At 45.4% G+C, this 15,782-nt stretch overlaps 1 protein-coding gene across 4 annotated transcripts in view; it reads right to left on the bottom strand.

Annotated features, from left to right (window-relative positions):
* nup155 (nucleoporin 155) overlaps positions 1-15,782 on the bottom strand; it is a 287,604-nt gene that overhangs the window by 166,791 nt on the left and 105,031 nt on the right. For all 4 annotated transcript variants that reach the window (XM_041186949.1, XM_041186950.1, XM_041186952.1 and 1 more), the window contains 2 exons: positions 11,289-11,383; positions 10,321-10,406 (listed from right to left, as the gene is read on the bottom strand). In XM_041186949.1, the coding sequence (XP_041042883.1) occupies positions 10,321-10,406; positions 11,289-11,383 (181 nt within the window). The remainder of the gene's footprint in view (positions 1-10,320; positions 10,407-11,288; positions 11,384-15,782) is intronic.

Below are 15,782 nucleotides of genomic sequence, written 5' to 3' on the forward strand. Positions count from 1 at the left end.
TGTTGAACTTGTATAAGATGTTAGGTAGGCCTCAGCTAGAGTATTGCACACAGATGTGGACACTGCATTTTAGGGAGAATGTGTATGCATTGGAGAGAGGGCAGAAGTGGTTTATGAGAATGGTTCTAGATATGAGAAACTTCAGTTATGAAGACAGATTGGAGAAGTTGGGACTCTTTTCCTTGGAGAAAAGAAAGCTGAGAGGAAGTTTGATAGAAGTATTACAAATATACATACGAACAAGTAAGAGTAGGCCACTCAGACTCTCGAGCTTGCTCTGCCATTAAATAAAATCATGGCTGATCTAATTAACCTCAACTCCACATTCCCACCTACCCCCGATAACCTTTCACCCCCTTACTAACCAAGAATCTATCCACCTCTGCCTTAAAAATATTCAAAGACTCGGTTCCCACTGCCTTTTGAGGAAGGGAGTTCCAAAGACTGTCAACCCTCAGAAAAAAAATTCTCATCTCTGTCTTAAATGAGCAATCCCTTATTTTTAAACCATGACCCCAGTTCTAGATTCTTCCACAAGAGGCAACATCCTCTCCACATTCACTCTGTCAAGACCCCTCAGGATCTTAAATGTTGCAATCAAGTTGCCTCTTCTAAACCCTAGCAGGTACAAGCCTAGTCTGTCCAGCCTTTCCTCATAAGATAGCCTGCCCATTCCTGGTTTTAGCCCAGTAAACCTTCTCCGAACTGCTTCCAATGCATTTAAATCCTTCCCTAAATAAGGAGGCCAATGCTGTACACAATAGTCCAGATATGGTCTCACCAGTGCCCTGTATAACTGAAGCATAATCTTCCTACTCTTATAATCGTGAGGGGCTTGAACAATGTAGATAGGGGAAAATTGTTCCCTTTGGTGGAACGATCGAGAACCAGTGGGCATAGATGTAAGGTAATTGGCAAAAGAAGCAACAGTGATATGAGAAAAAACTTTTTCACACAGCTAGTGGTTAGCATCTGGAATGCACTGCCCAAAAGTGTGGTGTAGGTAACTTCATTTGAACCATTCAAGAGGGTTATTTCAAAAGAAACAATGTGAAGGGTTACAGGGAGAAAGCAAGAGAATGGAACGAGGTGGGATGCTCAGAGAGCCAGTGCAGACACTAATCGGCCAAATGGCCTCCTGCTGTGCTGTATCAATTTTGTGATGCTGAGTTCTTTAAGGTTGTAAGAAGTGGGGTGGATAAAAGGGAACAATCAGATGTAGTGAATTTGGATTTGACAGCGTGTCATGTTAAAGGTACAACACATAAGAGCTCTTTTTTTTTATTTATTCATTGGACATGGGTGTTGCCAGCTAGGCCAACATTTATTGCCCATCCCTAAATAATCTTGAGAAGGTGGCAGTGAGCTGCTTCTTGAACCTCTGCAGTCCACGTGGTGTAGGGACACCCATAGTGCTGTTAGGGAGGGAGTTCAAGATTTTGACCCAGCCACAATGAAGGAATGGTGATATATTTCCAAGTCAGGATGGAGAGTGGCTTGGGGGGGGAACTTCCAATTGATGGTGTTCCCATGTGCCTGCTGCCCTTGTCCTTTTAGGTGGTACTGGTTGTGGGTTTGGAAGGTGCTGTCTAAGAAGTCTTGGTGAATCCCTGCAGTGCATCTTGTAGATGGTACACACTGCGGCTACTGTGGGTCAGTGGTGGAGGGAGTAATGTTTGCGGATGGGGTGCCAGTCAAGCCGGCTCCTTTGTCCTGGACGGTGTCAAGCTTCTTGAATGTTGTAGGACCTGCACTCATTCAGGTAAGTGGAGAGTGTTCCCTCACAATCCTGAATTGTACCTTGTAGATGGTGGACAGGCTTTGGGGAGTCAGGAGGTGACTTACTCGTTGCAGGATTCCTAGCTTCTGACCTGGTCTTGTAGCCATAGTATTTATATGGCTAGTCCAGTTCAGTTTCTGGTCAATGGCCAGCCCCAGGATGTTGATAGTGGGGGATACAGCAATGGTAATGCCACTGAATGTCAAGGGGCGATGGTTAGGCTCTCTCTCTGTTGGAGATGGTCATGGCCTGGCACTTCTGTGGCGCGAATGTTACTTGCCACTTGTCAGCCCAAACCTGGATATTATGCAGGTCTTGCTGCATTTGGGCATGGACTGCTTCAGTATCTGAGGAGTCATGAATGGTGCTAAACATTGTGCAACCATCAGCAAACTGACCCACTTCTGACCTTATGATGGAAGGAAGGTCGTTGATGAAGCAGCTGAAGAAGGTTGGGCCTGGGGCGCTACACTGAACTACTCCTGCAGTGAAGTCCTGGAACTGGTATGATTGACCTCCAACAACCACAACCATCTTCCTTTATGCTAGGTATGACTTCAAACAGTAGAGAGTTTCCCCCCGATACCCGTTGACTTCAGCTGTGCTAGTTGATGCCACACTCGATGTCAAATGCTGCCTTGATGTCCAGGGCACTCATTCTTACCTCACCTCTGGAGTTCAGCTCTTTTGTCCGTATTTGAACCAAGGCTGCAATGAGGTTAGGAGCTGAGTCACCCTGGTGGAACCCAAACTGGACAGTGAGCAGGTTATTGCTAAGCAAGTGTCATTTGATAGCACTGTTGATGACCCCTTCCATTACTTCACTGATGGCCAAGAGTAGACTGATGGTAACTGGCCGGGTTAGATTTGTCCTGCTGTTCGTGTACAGGATACACCTGTAATTTTCCATATAGCCAGGTAGATGCCAGTGCTGTAGCTGCACTGGAACAGCTTGGCTAGGGACGCGGCAAGTTCTGGAGCACAAGTCTTCAGCACTGTTGCCACAATATGGTCAGGGCCCACAGTCTGTGTAGAGATGTAGAAACAATAAAACTGTAAAAGTAGGGGATTTTAACTACCCAAATATTAACTGGGATAGTTTTAGTGTGCAAGGTAGGGAGGGAGCAAAATCCTTAAGTTATATCCAGGAGAACATTTTTAGCTAGTACGTAGAAAGCCCAAGGAAGGGGGCAGTTCTGGACCTAATATCTGGAAATGAGCACGAGCAGCTGGAAGGTGTATCAGGAGGGGAGCATTTTGGAGATAGCGACCATAACTCAGTTAGGTTTAGGATAGTTATGGAAAAGGAGAAGGTTGGGCCGGGAATAAAAGTTCTAAACTGGGGAAAGGCTAATTTTATTAAGATGAGATACGATTTGGCCCAAGTGGACTGAGAGCAGCTACTTGCAGATAAAACTGTGGCGGAGTAGTGGGAGGCATTCAAAGAAGAAACAGCAAAGAGTGCAGGGTAAATATGTTCCAGTAAAGACAAAGATGGGGGGGGAAATCAGACTTGGTGAGCCCTGGATGTCAAGGGACATAAAGGTTAGGATTAAGAAAAAAGGTGAAGCTTATGGCAGATACCGAGGTCTCAATACGGCAGAGTCCCTGGAGGAGAATAAAGAGTGCAGGGGGGAGCTTAAAAAGGAAATTAGGAAAGCTAAGAGAGTGCATGAGAAAGCATTGGTGAGTGGAATAAAGGAAAACCCAAAGGGGTTTTTTTAAATGTATAAAGAGCAAGAGAATAAATAGGGAAAGAGTAGAGACAATTAGGGACCATAGAGGTAATCTTTGTGTGGACGTGGAAGACATGGGTACAGTCCTAAATGAATACCCTGCGTCGGTCTTCACAATGGAAAAGGATGGCGCAGGTATAGAAACTAGGAGGAGTAGGCCATTCAACCCTTCGAGCCTGCTCCGCAATTCATTATGATCATGGTTTATCATCTAACTCAATAGCCTGCTCCCGCTTTCCACCCATATCCTTTGATCCATTTCGCCCCAAGAGCTATAACCAACTCCTTCTTGAAAACATACAATGTTTTGGCCTCAACTATTTTCTGTGGTAACGAATTCCACAGGCTCACTACTCTCTGGGTGAAGAAATTTCTCCTCATCTCAGTCCTAAATGGTCTACCCCATATCCTCAGACTGTGACCCCTGGTTCTGGACTCTCCCATCATAGGGAACATCCTTCCTGCATCTACCCTGTCTAGTCCTGTTAGAATTTTATAGGTTTCTATGAGATCCCCCCTCATTCTTCTGAACTCCAGCGAATATAATACTAATCAACTCAATCTCTACTCATATGTCAGTCCTGCCATCCCAGGAATCAGTCGGTTAAACCTTCGCTGCACTCCCTCTATAGCAAATACATCCTTCCTCAGATAAGGAGACCAAAACTGCACATAATATTCCAGGTGTGGTCTCACCAAGGCCCTGTGCAATTGCAGCAAGACATCCCTATTCCTGCACTCGAATACTCTGAATATGAAGGCCAACATACCATTTGCCTTCTTTACCGCCTGCTGCACCTGCATGCTTACCTTCAGCGACTGGTGTACAAGGAGACCCAGGTCTCATTGCACATTCCCCTTGCTCAATTTACAGCCATTCAGATAATAATCTGCCTTCCTGGTTTTGCTACCAAGATGGATAACCTCAAGTTCTGTCGAAGGGTCATGAGGACTCGAAACGTCAACTCTTTTCTTCTCCGCCGATGCTGCCAGACCTGCTGAGTTTTTCCAGGTAATTCTGTTTTTGTTTTGGATAACCTCACATTTATCCACATTATACTGCATCTGCCATGCATTTGCCCACTCACTCAGCTTGTCCAAATCACACTGAAGAATCTCTGCATCATCCTCACAGCTCACCCTCCCACCCAGCTTTGTGTCATCTGCAAATTTGGAGATATTACATTTAATTCCCTCATCTAAATCATTAATATACATTGTGAATAACTGGGGTCCCAGCACCAATCCCTGCCCCACTAGTCACTACCTGCCATTTGGAAAAAGACCCATTTATTCCTACTCTGTCTCCTGTCTGCCAACCAGACATGAGGGTGGAGGACTCTGAAATATTAGAGGAAATTAACATAGAGAGAGGAGGTACTAGTGGGTTTAGCAGCCTTAAAAGTGGATAAATCTGCAGGGCCAGATGAGATGTATCCCAGGCTGTTGAGGGAGGCAAGGAAAGAGATATCGGGGTCTTGACAGTAATTTTCAAATCCTCTCTGGCCACAGATGAGGTGCCAGAGGACTGGAGGGCTGCCAATGCTGTCTTATTATTGAAAAAGGGAGGAAGGGACAGACAGGCCAGTCAGTCTAACCTCGGTGGTGGGGAAGTTACTAGAAAGAATTCTGAGGGGCAGAATATACCTGCATTTGGAGAGATACGGATTAATCAAGGATAGTCAGCATGGGTTTGTTAAGGGAAGGTTGTGTTTGACAAATATCATCTAATTTTTTGAGGAGGTAACCAAGAGTGTCGATGAGGGTAATGCATTTGATGTGGTCTACATGGACTTTAACAAGGCTTTTGATAAGGTCCTTCATGGCAGAATGGTCAAAAAAGTAAGAGCCCATGCAATCCAAAGCAAAGTGGCACGTTGGATCCAAAATTGGCTGAGAGGCAGGAAGCACAGGGTAATGGTACAGGGATGTTTCTGTGATTGGAAGTCTGTTCTCAGTGGGGTTCCGCAGGGCTCAGTGCTGGGGCCCTTGCCGTTTGTGGTGTACATAAATGGTTTGGACTTAAATGTAGGGGGTATGATCAAGAAGTTTGCACATGCTATGAAAATTAGTAGGGTGGTAAATAGTGAGGAGAATAGCCGTAAACTGCAGAAGGATATCAATGGACCGGTCAGGTGCTCAGAGCAGTGGCAAATGTAACTCAACCTGGAAAAGTGTGAGGTAAAGCACTTGGTGAGGGCCAACAAGGCAAGGGATTACACCATGAATGGTAGGTCCCTGGAAAGTACTGAAGATCAGAGGGGCCTTGGTGCACACATCCACAGGTCCCTGAAGGTAGCAGGGAAGGTAGATAAGGTGGTTAAAAAGGCAAATGGGCTACTTGCCTTTATTAGCTGAGGCGTAGAACACAAAAGCCAGAATGGTTATGCTGCAACTGCACAAAACACTGTTGAGGCCACAGCTGGAGTACTGTGTGCAGTTCTGGTCACCACATTATAGGAAGGATGTGACTGCACTGGAGAGGGTGCAGAGGAGATTTACCAGGACGCTGCCTGGGCTGGAGGGTCTGAGCTATGAGGAAAGATTGGATAGGCTGGGGTTGTTTTCCTTGCAGCAGCGAAGATTGAGAGGGAACCTGATAGAGGTGTATAAGATTATGAGGGGCATAGATAGGAAGGCTCTTTTCCCATTAGTAGTGGGATCAATAACCAGGGGGCATAGATTTAAGGTAAAAGGTAGAAGGCTAAGAGAGGAATTGAGAAGAAATGTTTTGACCCAGAGGATGGTGGGAGTCTGGAACTCACTGCCTGAAAGGGTGGTTGAGTCAGAAACTCTGGCAACATTTAAGAAATATTAAGATATTCACTTGCATTGCCATAGCCTCGAGGACTATGGGCCAAGTGCTGAAAAACTGGATTAGTGTAGTGAGATCTTTATCGACCGGCACGGTCACGATGGGCCGAATGGCCTCCTTCTGTGCTGTAGACATCTATGAGCCTTTGCCTTTGCCGTATCCAATGGCTTCAGCCATTTCTTGGTCTGGTGGCGTGAATCTAATTAGCTGAAGACTGATATCTGTGATGCTGGGGACCTCCAGAGGAGGCTGAGATGGATCATCCACTCAACACTTCTGGTTGAAGGTTGTTGCGAATGCTTCAGCCTTATCTTTTACACTGATGTGCTACACTACCCCATCATTGAGGATAGGGATATTTTTGGAGCCTCCTCCTCCTCCTCCAGTGAGTTGTTTAATTGTCCACCACCATTCACGACTGGATGTGCAGGACTGCAGAACTTAGATTTGATCTGTTGGTTGTGGACTCTCTGCCCTCGGCCTATGGCTCGCGGCTTATGCTGTTTGGCATGTAAGTAGTTCTGTGTTACAGCTTCACCAGGTTGACACCTCATTTTTAGGTATGCCTGGTGCTGCTCCTGGCATGCCCTCCTGCACTCTTCATTGAACCAGGGTTGATCCCTTGGCTTGATGGTAATGGTAGAGAGGGAGATATGCTGGGCCATGAGGTTACAGTTTGTGCTCCTGTACAGTTCTGCTGCTGCTGTTGGCCCACAGTGCCTAATGGAGGCCCAGTTGTGAGTTGCTAGATCTATTCAAAATCTATCCCATTTAGTATGGTGGCAATGCCACACAACACAATGGGGTGTATCCTCAATGTGAAGACGGGGTTTCATCTCCACTACGACTGTGCAGTGGTCACTCCTACTGATACTATAGAACCATAGACAAGTTAAGGCGCAGGAAGGGGCCATTCAGCCCATCATGTCTGCTGCAGCCATAAAAAAAGGCCGCTCGTTTTAATCCCACTTTCCAGCACCTGGTCCATCGTCTTGCAGGTTACAGCACTTGAGGTGCAGATCTCGATATCTTTTAAATGAATTAAGCATTTCAGCCTCAACAACCAATCTAGGCTGTGAATTCCAGATGCCCACCACTCTCTTGGTGAAAATGTTTTTCCTCATGTCCCCTCTAATCCTTCTACCAATCACCTTAAATCTGTGCTCCCTGGTAACTGACCCCTCAGCTCAGGGAAATAGGTCTTTCCTGTCTACCCTATCTAGGCCCCTCATAATTTTGTACACCTCAATTAGATCACCCTCAGCCTCCTCTGCTCGAAGGAAAACAACCCTATCCTAGTCCATCATTCCTCACAGCTGCAATTTTCAAGCCCTGGCAACATTGTTGTAAATCTCCTCTGTACTCTCTCCAGAGTAATTACATCCTTCCTGCAATGTGGTGACCAGAACTGTACACAAAATTCCAGAAAGCACTCCATATGCTTTCTTTACCACTTTATCCATCTACCCTGCCACCTTCAGGGACCTGTGGGCATGCACTCCAAGGTCTCTCATTTCCTACACCTCTCTCAATATCCTATTTATTATATATTCCCTTGCTTAGTTTGCCCTTCCCAAATGCATTGCCTCACTTCTCTGGATTGAATTCCAATAGCCACTTTTCTGCCAACTCAATCAAACCATTGGATTACTAATACCACTGGCATCAGCACCTTCCCACAATGTTATACAATATATAATAGTTACCTAATCCCTTATCCTAATATATCACACTAACAGGAATCACGAGCAGCCTTCCATCTCATAAAACAATGGTTGATGCCATGCTGGTTAACTGTGTGTTAAATATGGCCAAGTGTGTTCAAGAGCCCCACACAGGCATGGTAATCTCTGCTGCATTTGGTGCAGAGGAAGGCAGTTGACTGGGAAACCTAAGATTCACTGGCCTTTGTTTTCTATGAGCTCTCTTCTTGGGAAACTGAGCTTTTTGTTTCACTTGCCTCTTCTAATGCTCTTTCAAACAGTCAACCTCCAGAGATCAAGTCCAAAAGCGACCGTCTCCCAGTTGTCAGTGTCAACGTCTGCCATCCTCATATCTCACTTGCAGATGTCCTTGTAGTGGACAAACGGACATCCAACAGGTTGTGACAATGATGAGTTCACCAAGCAGAATGTCTTTGCCATCATCCACTGGATGAATGTGCCTGAGCTAGAGCAGACATTGTTGGCTTACCAATGAATGAATGCTTATGGACTTAGCACACTCCAGGATTTGAGATATCTTAAAAAGTTTAGGGCACAGGAAGAGGCCACTTGGCCCATTGAATCTGCATCAACCGTAAAACGAGCCACCCAACCTAATCCCACTTTCCAGCATTCGGTCCGTAGCCCTGCAGATTACGGCACTTGAGGTGCATTTCCAGACACCTTCCTTGGCCAGTTAACTTAATGTCAGCCATTGGGAAAATGTTAGAAGTTATTATTAAAGGTGTTATAGCAGGGCACTTAGAAAAATTCAAGGTTATCAGGCAGAGTCAACATGATTTTGTAAAAGGGAAATCATGTTTAACCAATTTATTGAAGTTCTTTGAAGGAGTCATATGTGCTGTGGATAAAGGGGAACTGGTGGATGTAGTGTACTTAGATTTCCAGAAGGCATATGATAAAGTGCCACATCAAAGGTTATTGCAGGAAATAAAAGCTCATGGTGTTGGGGGTGACATATTGGCGTGGATAGAAGATTGGCTAGCTAATAGGAAGCAGAGAGTTGGCATAAATGGGTCATTTTCTGGTTGACAAGATGTGTCAAGTGGTGTGCCACAGGGATCAGTGCTGGGGCCTCAGCATTTCACAATTATATGAAATGACTTGGATGAAGGGACCAAAGTTATGGTTGCTAAATTTGCTGATGATACAAAGATAAGTGGGAATCTAAGTTGTGAAGAGCACATAACGAGGCGACAAAGGGATTCAGATAGGTTAACTGAGTGGGCAAAGATCTTGCAAATGGAGAATAATGTGGGCAAATATGAAATTGTCCATTTTGGTAGGAAGAATAAAAAGGAAGCTTAATATCTAAATGGTGAGAGATTGCAGAGCTCTGAGATTCAGAGGGATCTGAGTGTCCTAGTGCTGAATCACAAAAGGTTAGTATGCAGGTACAGCAAGTAATTAGGAAATCTAATAGAATGAAATTATTTACTGAGGGGGGAATTGAATACAAAAGTAGGAGGTTATGGTTCAGTTATACAGAGTACTGAACAGAAGTGGTCTCCTTATTTAAGGAACGATGTAAATGTGTTGCAAGAATCATACAGGCTCCAAACGTTAACTCTTTCTCGCCACAGATGCTGCCAGACCTGCTAAGTTTTTCCAGCATTTTGTTTTTATTTCAGATTTCCAGAATCTGCAATATTTCACTCTTATATGATTACTGAATTTATCTAAGTGCCCTGCCTTAACATCTTTGAAGATAACTTCTCAAATCTTCCCTATAACCGGCGTTAAGCTAACTGGCCTGTATTTTCTAGCTTTCCAGATCCCTTTTTGAATAAAGGAGTTACATTTGCTTTTTTCCAATCTAATGGAACATTCCCCAAATCTGGAGAATTTTGGAATATTAAAAGCCACACATCAACTATCTCACTAGTCACTTCTTTTCAGACCCTAGGGTGAAGTCCATCAGGACCCAGGCACTTGTCAACCCGCAGCTCCAACAATTTACTCAGTACCACTTGCCTCATAATTGTAGTTTTCCTCAGTTCCTCCCTCCCTCCCATTTCCTGATTTACCAAGCAATTTCTGAGATGTTACTTATATCCTCTATAGTGAAGACTGATGTAGAATACCTGTTCAATTCATCTGCCTTCTCTTTACTTTCCAGTATTAATTCCCCAGACTCACTTACTATAGGACCAAGGCTCACTTTGTTAACTTTTCATATTTAAATATCTATAGAAACACTTACTATCAGTTTCTATATCTCTAGCTAGCTTTCGCTCACACTAATCTTCTCATAACACTACTAACCTGGGTGTGGGGTGCTGAAGGTGGGCCCCACATTTATTGGCTGCTGAATGGCTGCAGGAAACCGCATCTGTGCTTCTCCACCGTACCTGAAAGAGAAAGGCCATTCAATACACTGCCAACAGGGTTTGAGAAAATCCTGGTCCAGATAACACCCCCTCTTCAAAACCGCTAATCGCCTTGTGGTACAGAGCACATTCTTCACTGGCCTACACACTTTTCTGTAGTAGAATAGTTTGTGGCATCACATCCAAGTGCAATCTGACGTGCAACCACTTGCCAACTGGAGTTGTTAGATAGCCATTGAGTGGCTGATGGAACCAGCATATCCCAATGATGCTGAGCTCAATTATAGCACCTCCAGCATAGCTCAGTTCTTTCAAAGCTGGACCCTTTCAATCCTGCTGCTACAATGGGCAATAATCAACCCTCTGAGCCTCAAGAGAGCTCACAATCACCCATTATTCAACCAAGCACCTGAAGATTTACTGGTGTCTACTGACAGCTTCCCTGTGACCACAGCACGGCCCGGGGTGGCAGGTGGGGTCCGGGCAGGGCCCGGGGCGGCAGGTGGGGTTCGGGCAGGGCCCGGGGCGGCAGGTGGGGTCCGGGCAGGGCCCGGGGCGGCAGGTGGGGCCCGGGGCGGCAGGTGGGGTCCGGGCAGGCAGGTGGGGCCCGGGGCGGCAGGTGGGGTCCGGGCAGGCAGGCGGGGTCCGGGCAGGGCCCGGGGATGCCTGACTCCGTGATTGGGAATTTGGACTCCTGGCAGTAGCACCCAATAATGTTCCATGAGGAATGTGAAAAATGGTGTCGGTGTCTATCGCATTCAGAATGCTACCCTAAGGAGGGGGAGGAGAGTGAGGAAAGCAGGAAAGGGGTGAAAGAGGAGCAAAACTTGGACGAGTTAAGATAATGGGGTGAAAAGGGTGAAAGGGAGGGCAGTGTATATGATGGGACTTTTCATATCGTACCTGAAGAAGGCACGGGTTGCCCAGGCAGAGACCTCACGATCGTTCGCTGCTGTTGAACAGGCAAGAATGAGACACGAAGCACAAGCTTGTTCCTCCTGAACAGAAGAGACATATTCATTAATTGAGAAATATCAATAATATCAATAAACTGAAGTTTGAGGAAATGTCAACAAGCTGTATTCAAATATTCTCTGTAAAAACAAATCTGGTTGAATGGGTCCTGGGGTTCCTGCTCAGAGACAACAGTCCGAGGACAGTGGGTCACGACCAAGGCTGCTGACAGCAATTTGTAGCTCAAATCACCAGAGGCAAAACCAGCACAAACACTGAGTCAAATCAGTCAACCATTAGTGAGGGTGATGACAACTCAGAGCAGTGCACTAACAATCAAATCAATAGCCCCGTTGGGTAAATGAATGTCAAGGGGTGCATTGCAAAGTGTGGAAAAACAGTTGTGATGGGGGATTCGATAGTCAATGGAATAGACAAGTGTTTCTAAAACCGCATGGTGTTTCCTCCATGGTCTCAGGGTAAACGGTTGCTGTGACACAGCAGTTGGTAAAGGCTGAGTTGTTCAAATCCCAGCGGGAAACTTGAACAGCTGTCATAACCTATATTTTCAATTGGTATGTTTGAGATGCAGCTCTGAAATCAGTAATAAGGCCACCAAGCCTCAAGGTTTTTTTTTACATAAAACTAAATTAAACATTTATTAATTTAACAAATTTTAAAACATACACATCTCTACAAATTACTACCATAGTAACGTTTGAACAAATCCCCAAATTAATCACTCCCAGGGTAAATCTTCACCAAGGCAACAATATCCCATGGACTTTAAACAGGCACCAGGCAAAGCACAGTTTACCTTACAAGTTCAAAATGAGGTTCCTGTGCAGACACAATCCCAGGCTTACAGGCTGTTTAGATCTTACTTGCCTCTGCCTCACACACACAAACTCTTTTAGGTTTATCCCTAGCTTTTCATTTGAATATAATTTTTCCATTGTATTGCTAGGTTTTCTTCAATTTTACTTCTCTTAACAATAATCTTTTCATTCCACCAATTTTATCAGTAATATAAACACATTGCTTGGTGTCTCCCAGATAGGTGCAAGATTTTACCCATTCTTCTGAATGGTTTATTTAACAAATGCAAATGCACTCTTAACCTTCTATCCTTATGTTTATCTAATTAACATCCCAAACTACAATACATTAAAGTACCCAGACAAGCTGGTTTTAATCCAATTAAGCCACACACACATTGACACAGATCTTACCACAAGTCCCATTTAAAAATAATTTCCAATAACATTATAAACACTCACCTCTTGATAACAGTGATATCACTGAATGGGTACATGTGCATGTCCAGTCAAACTGTGGGGGAGGATCTAAAATAAACTTTGCTGGGTAGATGCACCGGAACATAGCAGCTAAGAGGACAGACAAGATGAACTGAAAGCTAGGAGGGACAAATAATAGTGCAGAAAGAATAGAACTTAGATGGAGGAAAAAAGCATAACAAATAATACGATTTTGGAATGCATGGGTGTTTTTGTGAGGAGCGTTTCAAATAAGGTTGACGAGTTACATGGAAGCTGTTAGGTGTTATCATGAAATGGTGGCTATTAAGAGACTTGGCTTAATAATGGGCAGGAGTGTGAACTAAACATTCCTCGCTATAACGTATTCAGGAGGGCCGCAATCCCTCAACTGATGAATAAGTGCTGCTCCAGGGCGAACACCACTTGGAAGAAGCAATGAGGTAGCAAGGGCACAGAATTTACTCTGGGTGGGGAATTTCCATCACCCAGTGAGACTCGGCAGCACCACCACTGGTTGAACTGGTCAAGTCAGGAACTGCCTATCTGACAGACTGGGCCTGCAGCAGGTGGTCAGCAACAGTGGCTATCCCTCAATTCGATGATGATGTCTGGTCAGGGTTGTGGAGCTTCTGCCATTGGTTTTCATGTGACTGAACAGGCTGATTCCTGGCTCACAGAGCTTTGAGCACGTGCGCCAGGATGTCCCTTGAGGTAGCGAGATCTGGAGTGCAGGGTTTGCTTCCTTTTCAAAAGGGGCAGGCTCAGAACAGGGAGGTTATGCTGAATTTTTATAAAATACTTGTTAGACCTCAGCTGGAATATTGTGTTGAGTTCGGGGCACCACATTATAGGAAGGATGTGAACACATTGGAGAGAGTGCAGAAGAGGTTTACAAGAATGGTTCCAGTGATGAGAATCTTCAGCTATGAAGATAGATTGGGGAGGTTGGGACTGTTCTCCTTGGAGAGAAGAAGGCTGAAAGGAGATTTGATAGGGATGTTCAAAATCATGAGGGGGCTGGACAGAGTAGATATGGAGAAGCTATTCCCATTCGTAAAAGGATCATGAACGAGAGGGCACAGATTTAAAGTGATTTGCCAAAGAAGCAAATGTGTCGCATGAAAAAATTTTACACACAAGTAGTTTGAGTCTGGAATGCACTGCCTGGAAGTGTGGTGGAAGCAGGTTCAATTAAGGCATTCAAGAAGACATTAGATGATTATTTGAATAGAAACAATGAGGAAGGGTACAGGGCAATGGCACTAGGTCATAATGCTCATTTGGAGATCCGGTGCAGACATGGTGGACAGAATGGCCTCCTGTGCCATTAAGATTCTGTGAAATCTGCCCCAACAGCATTAGCAAACCACCCCGCGAGGACGTTGGTCCCGTTGCTGTTCACATGTAACCTGACCAACTTGTACAGGTCCCACGCGCCCCCCTCCTCCACCCCGCCCCCGAAATGGTCCCAATGTCCCAAGTATCTAAAGACCCCCTTCTGCACCAGCTCTCCAGCCACTCATTCATCTACTCTATCCTTCTGTTCCTACACTCTCTACTGCGTGGCACCTGAAGTAATCCAGAGATTAATACCTTTCAAGTCCTGCTTTTCAATTTCCTACCTAAATCCACAAAATCTGCTTGCAAGACCTCATTTCTCTTTCTTCCTATATCGTTAGTCCCAACATGGACCATGACCTCTGGCTGTTCACCTTCCCCCTTCAGAACGCCCTGCAGCCATTCCATGGCATCCTTGACGCTGGCACCGGGGAGACAACATACTATCCTGGAGTCACATCTACTGCCGCAGAAATGCCTGCCTACTCCCCTTACTAATGAATCCCCCACCACTATTGCCCTTCCACACTTCCTCCTCCTCCCCCTGAGCAGTTGCACCACCCACAGTGCCATGGCTTTGGCTCTGGTTGGCCTTTACAGGGGGACCATCTCTCTCACCCTTTTCCAGGGCCGAAAAGCGTTTGCGAGCGAGATGCACTTGGGGGATTCCCTCATGACTTGCCTAGTCCCCTTCTGTCTGGCATCACCCTCATCGACCTTTTCTGTTACCTCCTCAAAAACCTCCAGCAAGTTAGTTAAACATAATTTCCCTTTTAGAAATCCATGCTGGCTCTAGGACCAACAAGTCCAGGGAACCCTGGATGTCAAGGGAAATAGAAGATTGGATAGAGAAAAAAAAAGTAGGCTTTATGGCAGATACAGAGGGCTGAAAACAGCAGAAACCCTAGAGGAGTATAGAAAGCGCAGGAGGCTACTGAAATAGGATACAGACAGGGTAGATTAGAAGAAACATTTTCCCTCAGCGGAGGTGTCAATAACCAGGGGGCACAATTTAAGGTAAGCATAGGAGGTAAGGCAGGAGGTTTAGAGAAGGTTTGAGAAAAAATTTTTTCACTCTCCCAGTATTGTGTGCATCCTGGTATCCCTCTCTAATATTTTTTCTTGGTTTCCGCATCCCTGCCGAGTTAGCTTAAAGCCCTCCCAACAGGACTCGCAAAACGCCCCGCAAGCAACTAAGGTGCAACCCGTCTGGCATGTTCAGGTCCCATCTCCCCCAGAGTTAGTCCCAGTGTCCCAGGAATCTAAAGTCCTCCCTCCTGCACTATCTTTCCAGCCGCGCGTTCATCTGCCTTATCCTCCTATTTCTGTACTCATTGGCATGTAGAACTGGGAATAATCCAGAGATTATGACATTAGAGGTCCTGCTTGTTAATTTCCTACCCAGCCCCCTAAATTCTGATTGCAGGATCACATTCCCCTTCCTCCCTAAGTCATTGGTACCAATGTGGACCACAACCTCTGGCTGATCACCCTCCCCCAGAAAAATGTCCTGCAGCCACTCTGTGACATCCTTGACCGTGGCACCAGGGAGGCATCACACCATCCTGGACTCACGGCTACAGCCACAGAAACGCCTATCTATTCCATAAGACCATAAGACGTAGGAGCAGAAATTAGCCAATCAGCCCATCGAGTCTGCTCCACCATTCAATCATGGCTGATAAGTTTCTCAACCCCATTCTCCCGCCTTCTCCCCATAACCTTTGATCCCCTTACCAATCAAGAACCTATCTATCTCAGTCTTAAATACACTCAATGACCTGGCCTCCACAGCCTTCTGTGGCAATGAATTCCATAGATTCAC

This window comes from Carcharodon carcharias, chromosome 4 (assembly GCF_017639515.1).
Source record: "Carcharodon carcharias isolate sCarCar2 chromosome 4, sCarCar2.pri, whole genome shotgun sequence".
NCBI classification, from domain to species: Eukaryota; Metazoa; Chordata; class Chondrichthyes; order Lamniformes; family Lamnidae; genus Carcharodon; species Carcharodon carcharias.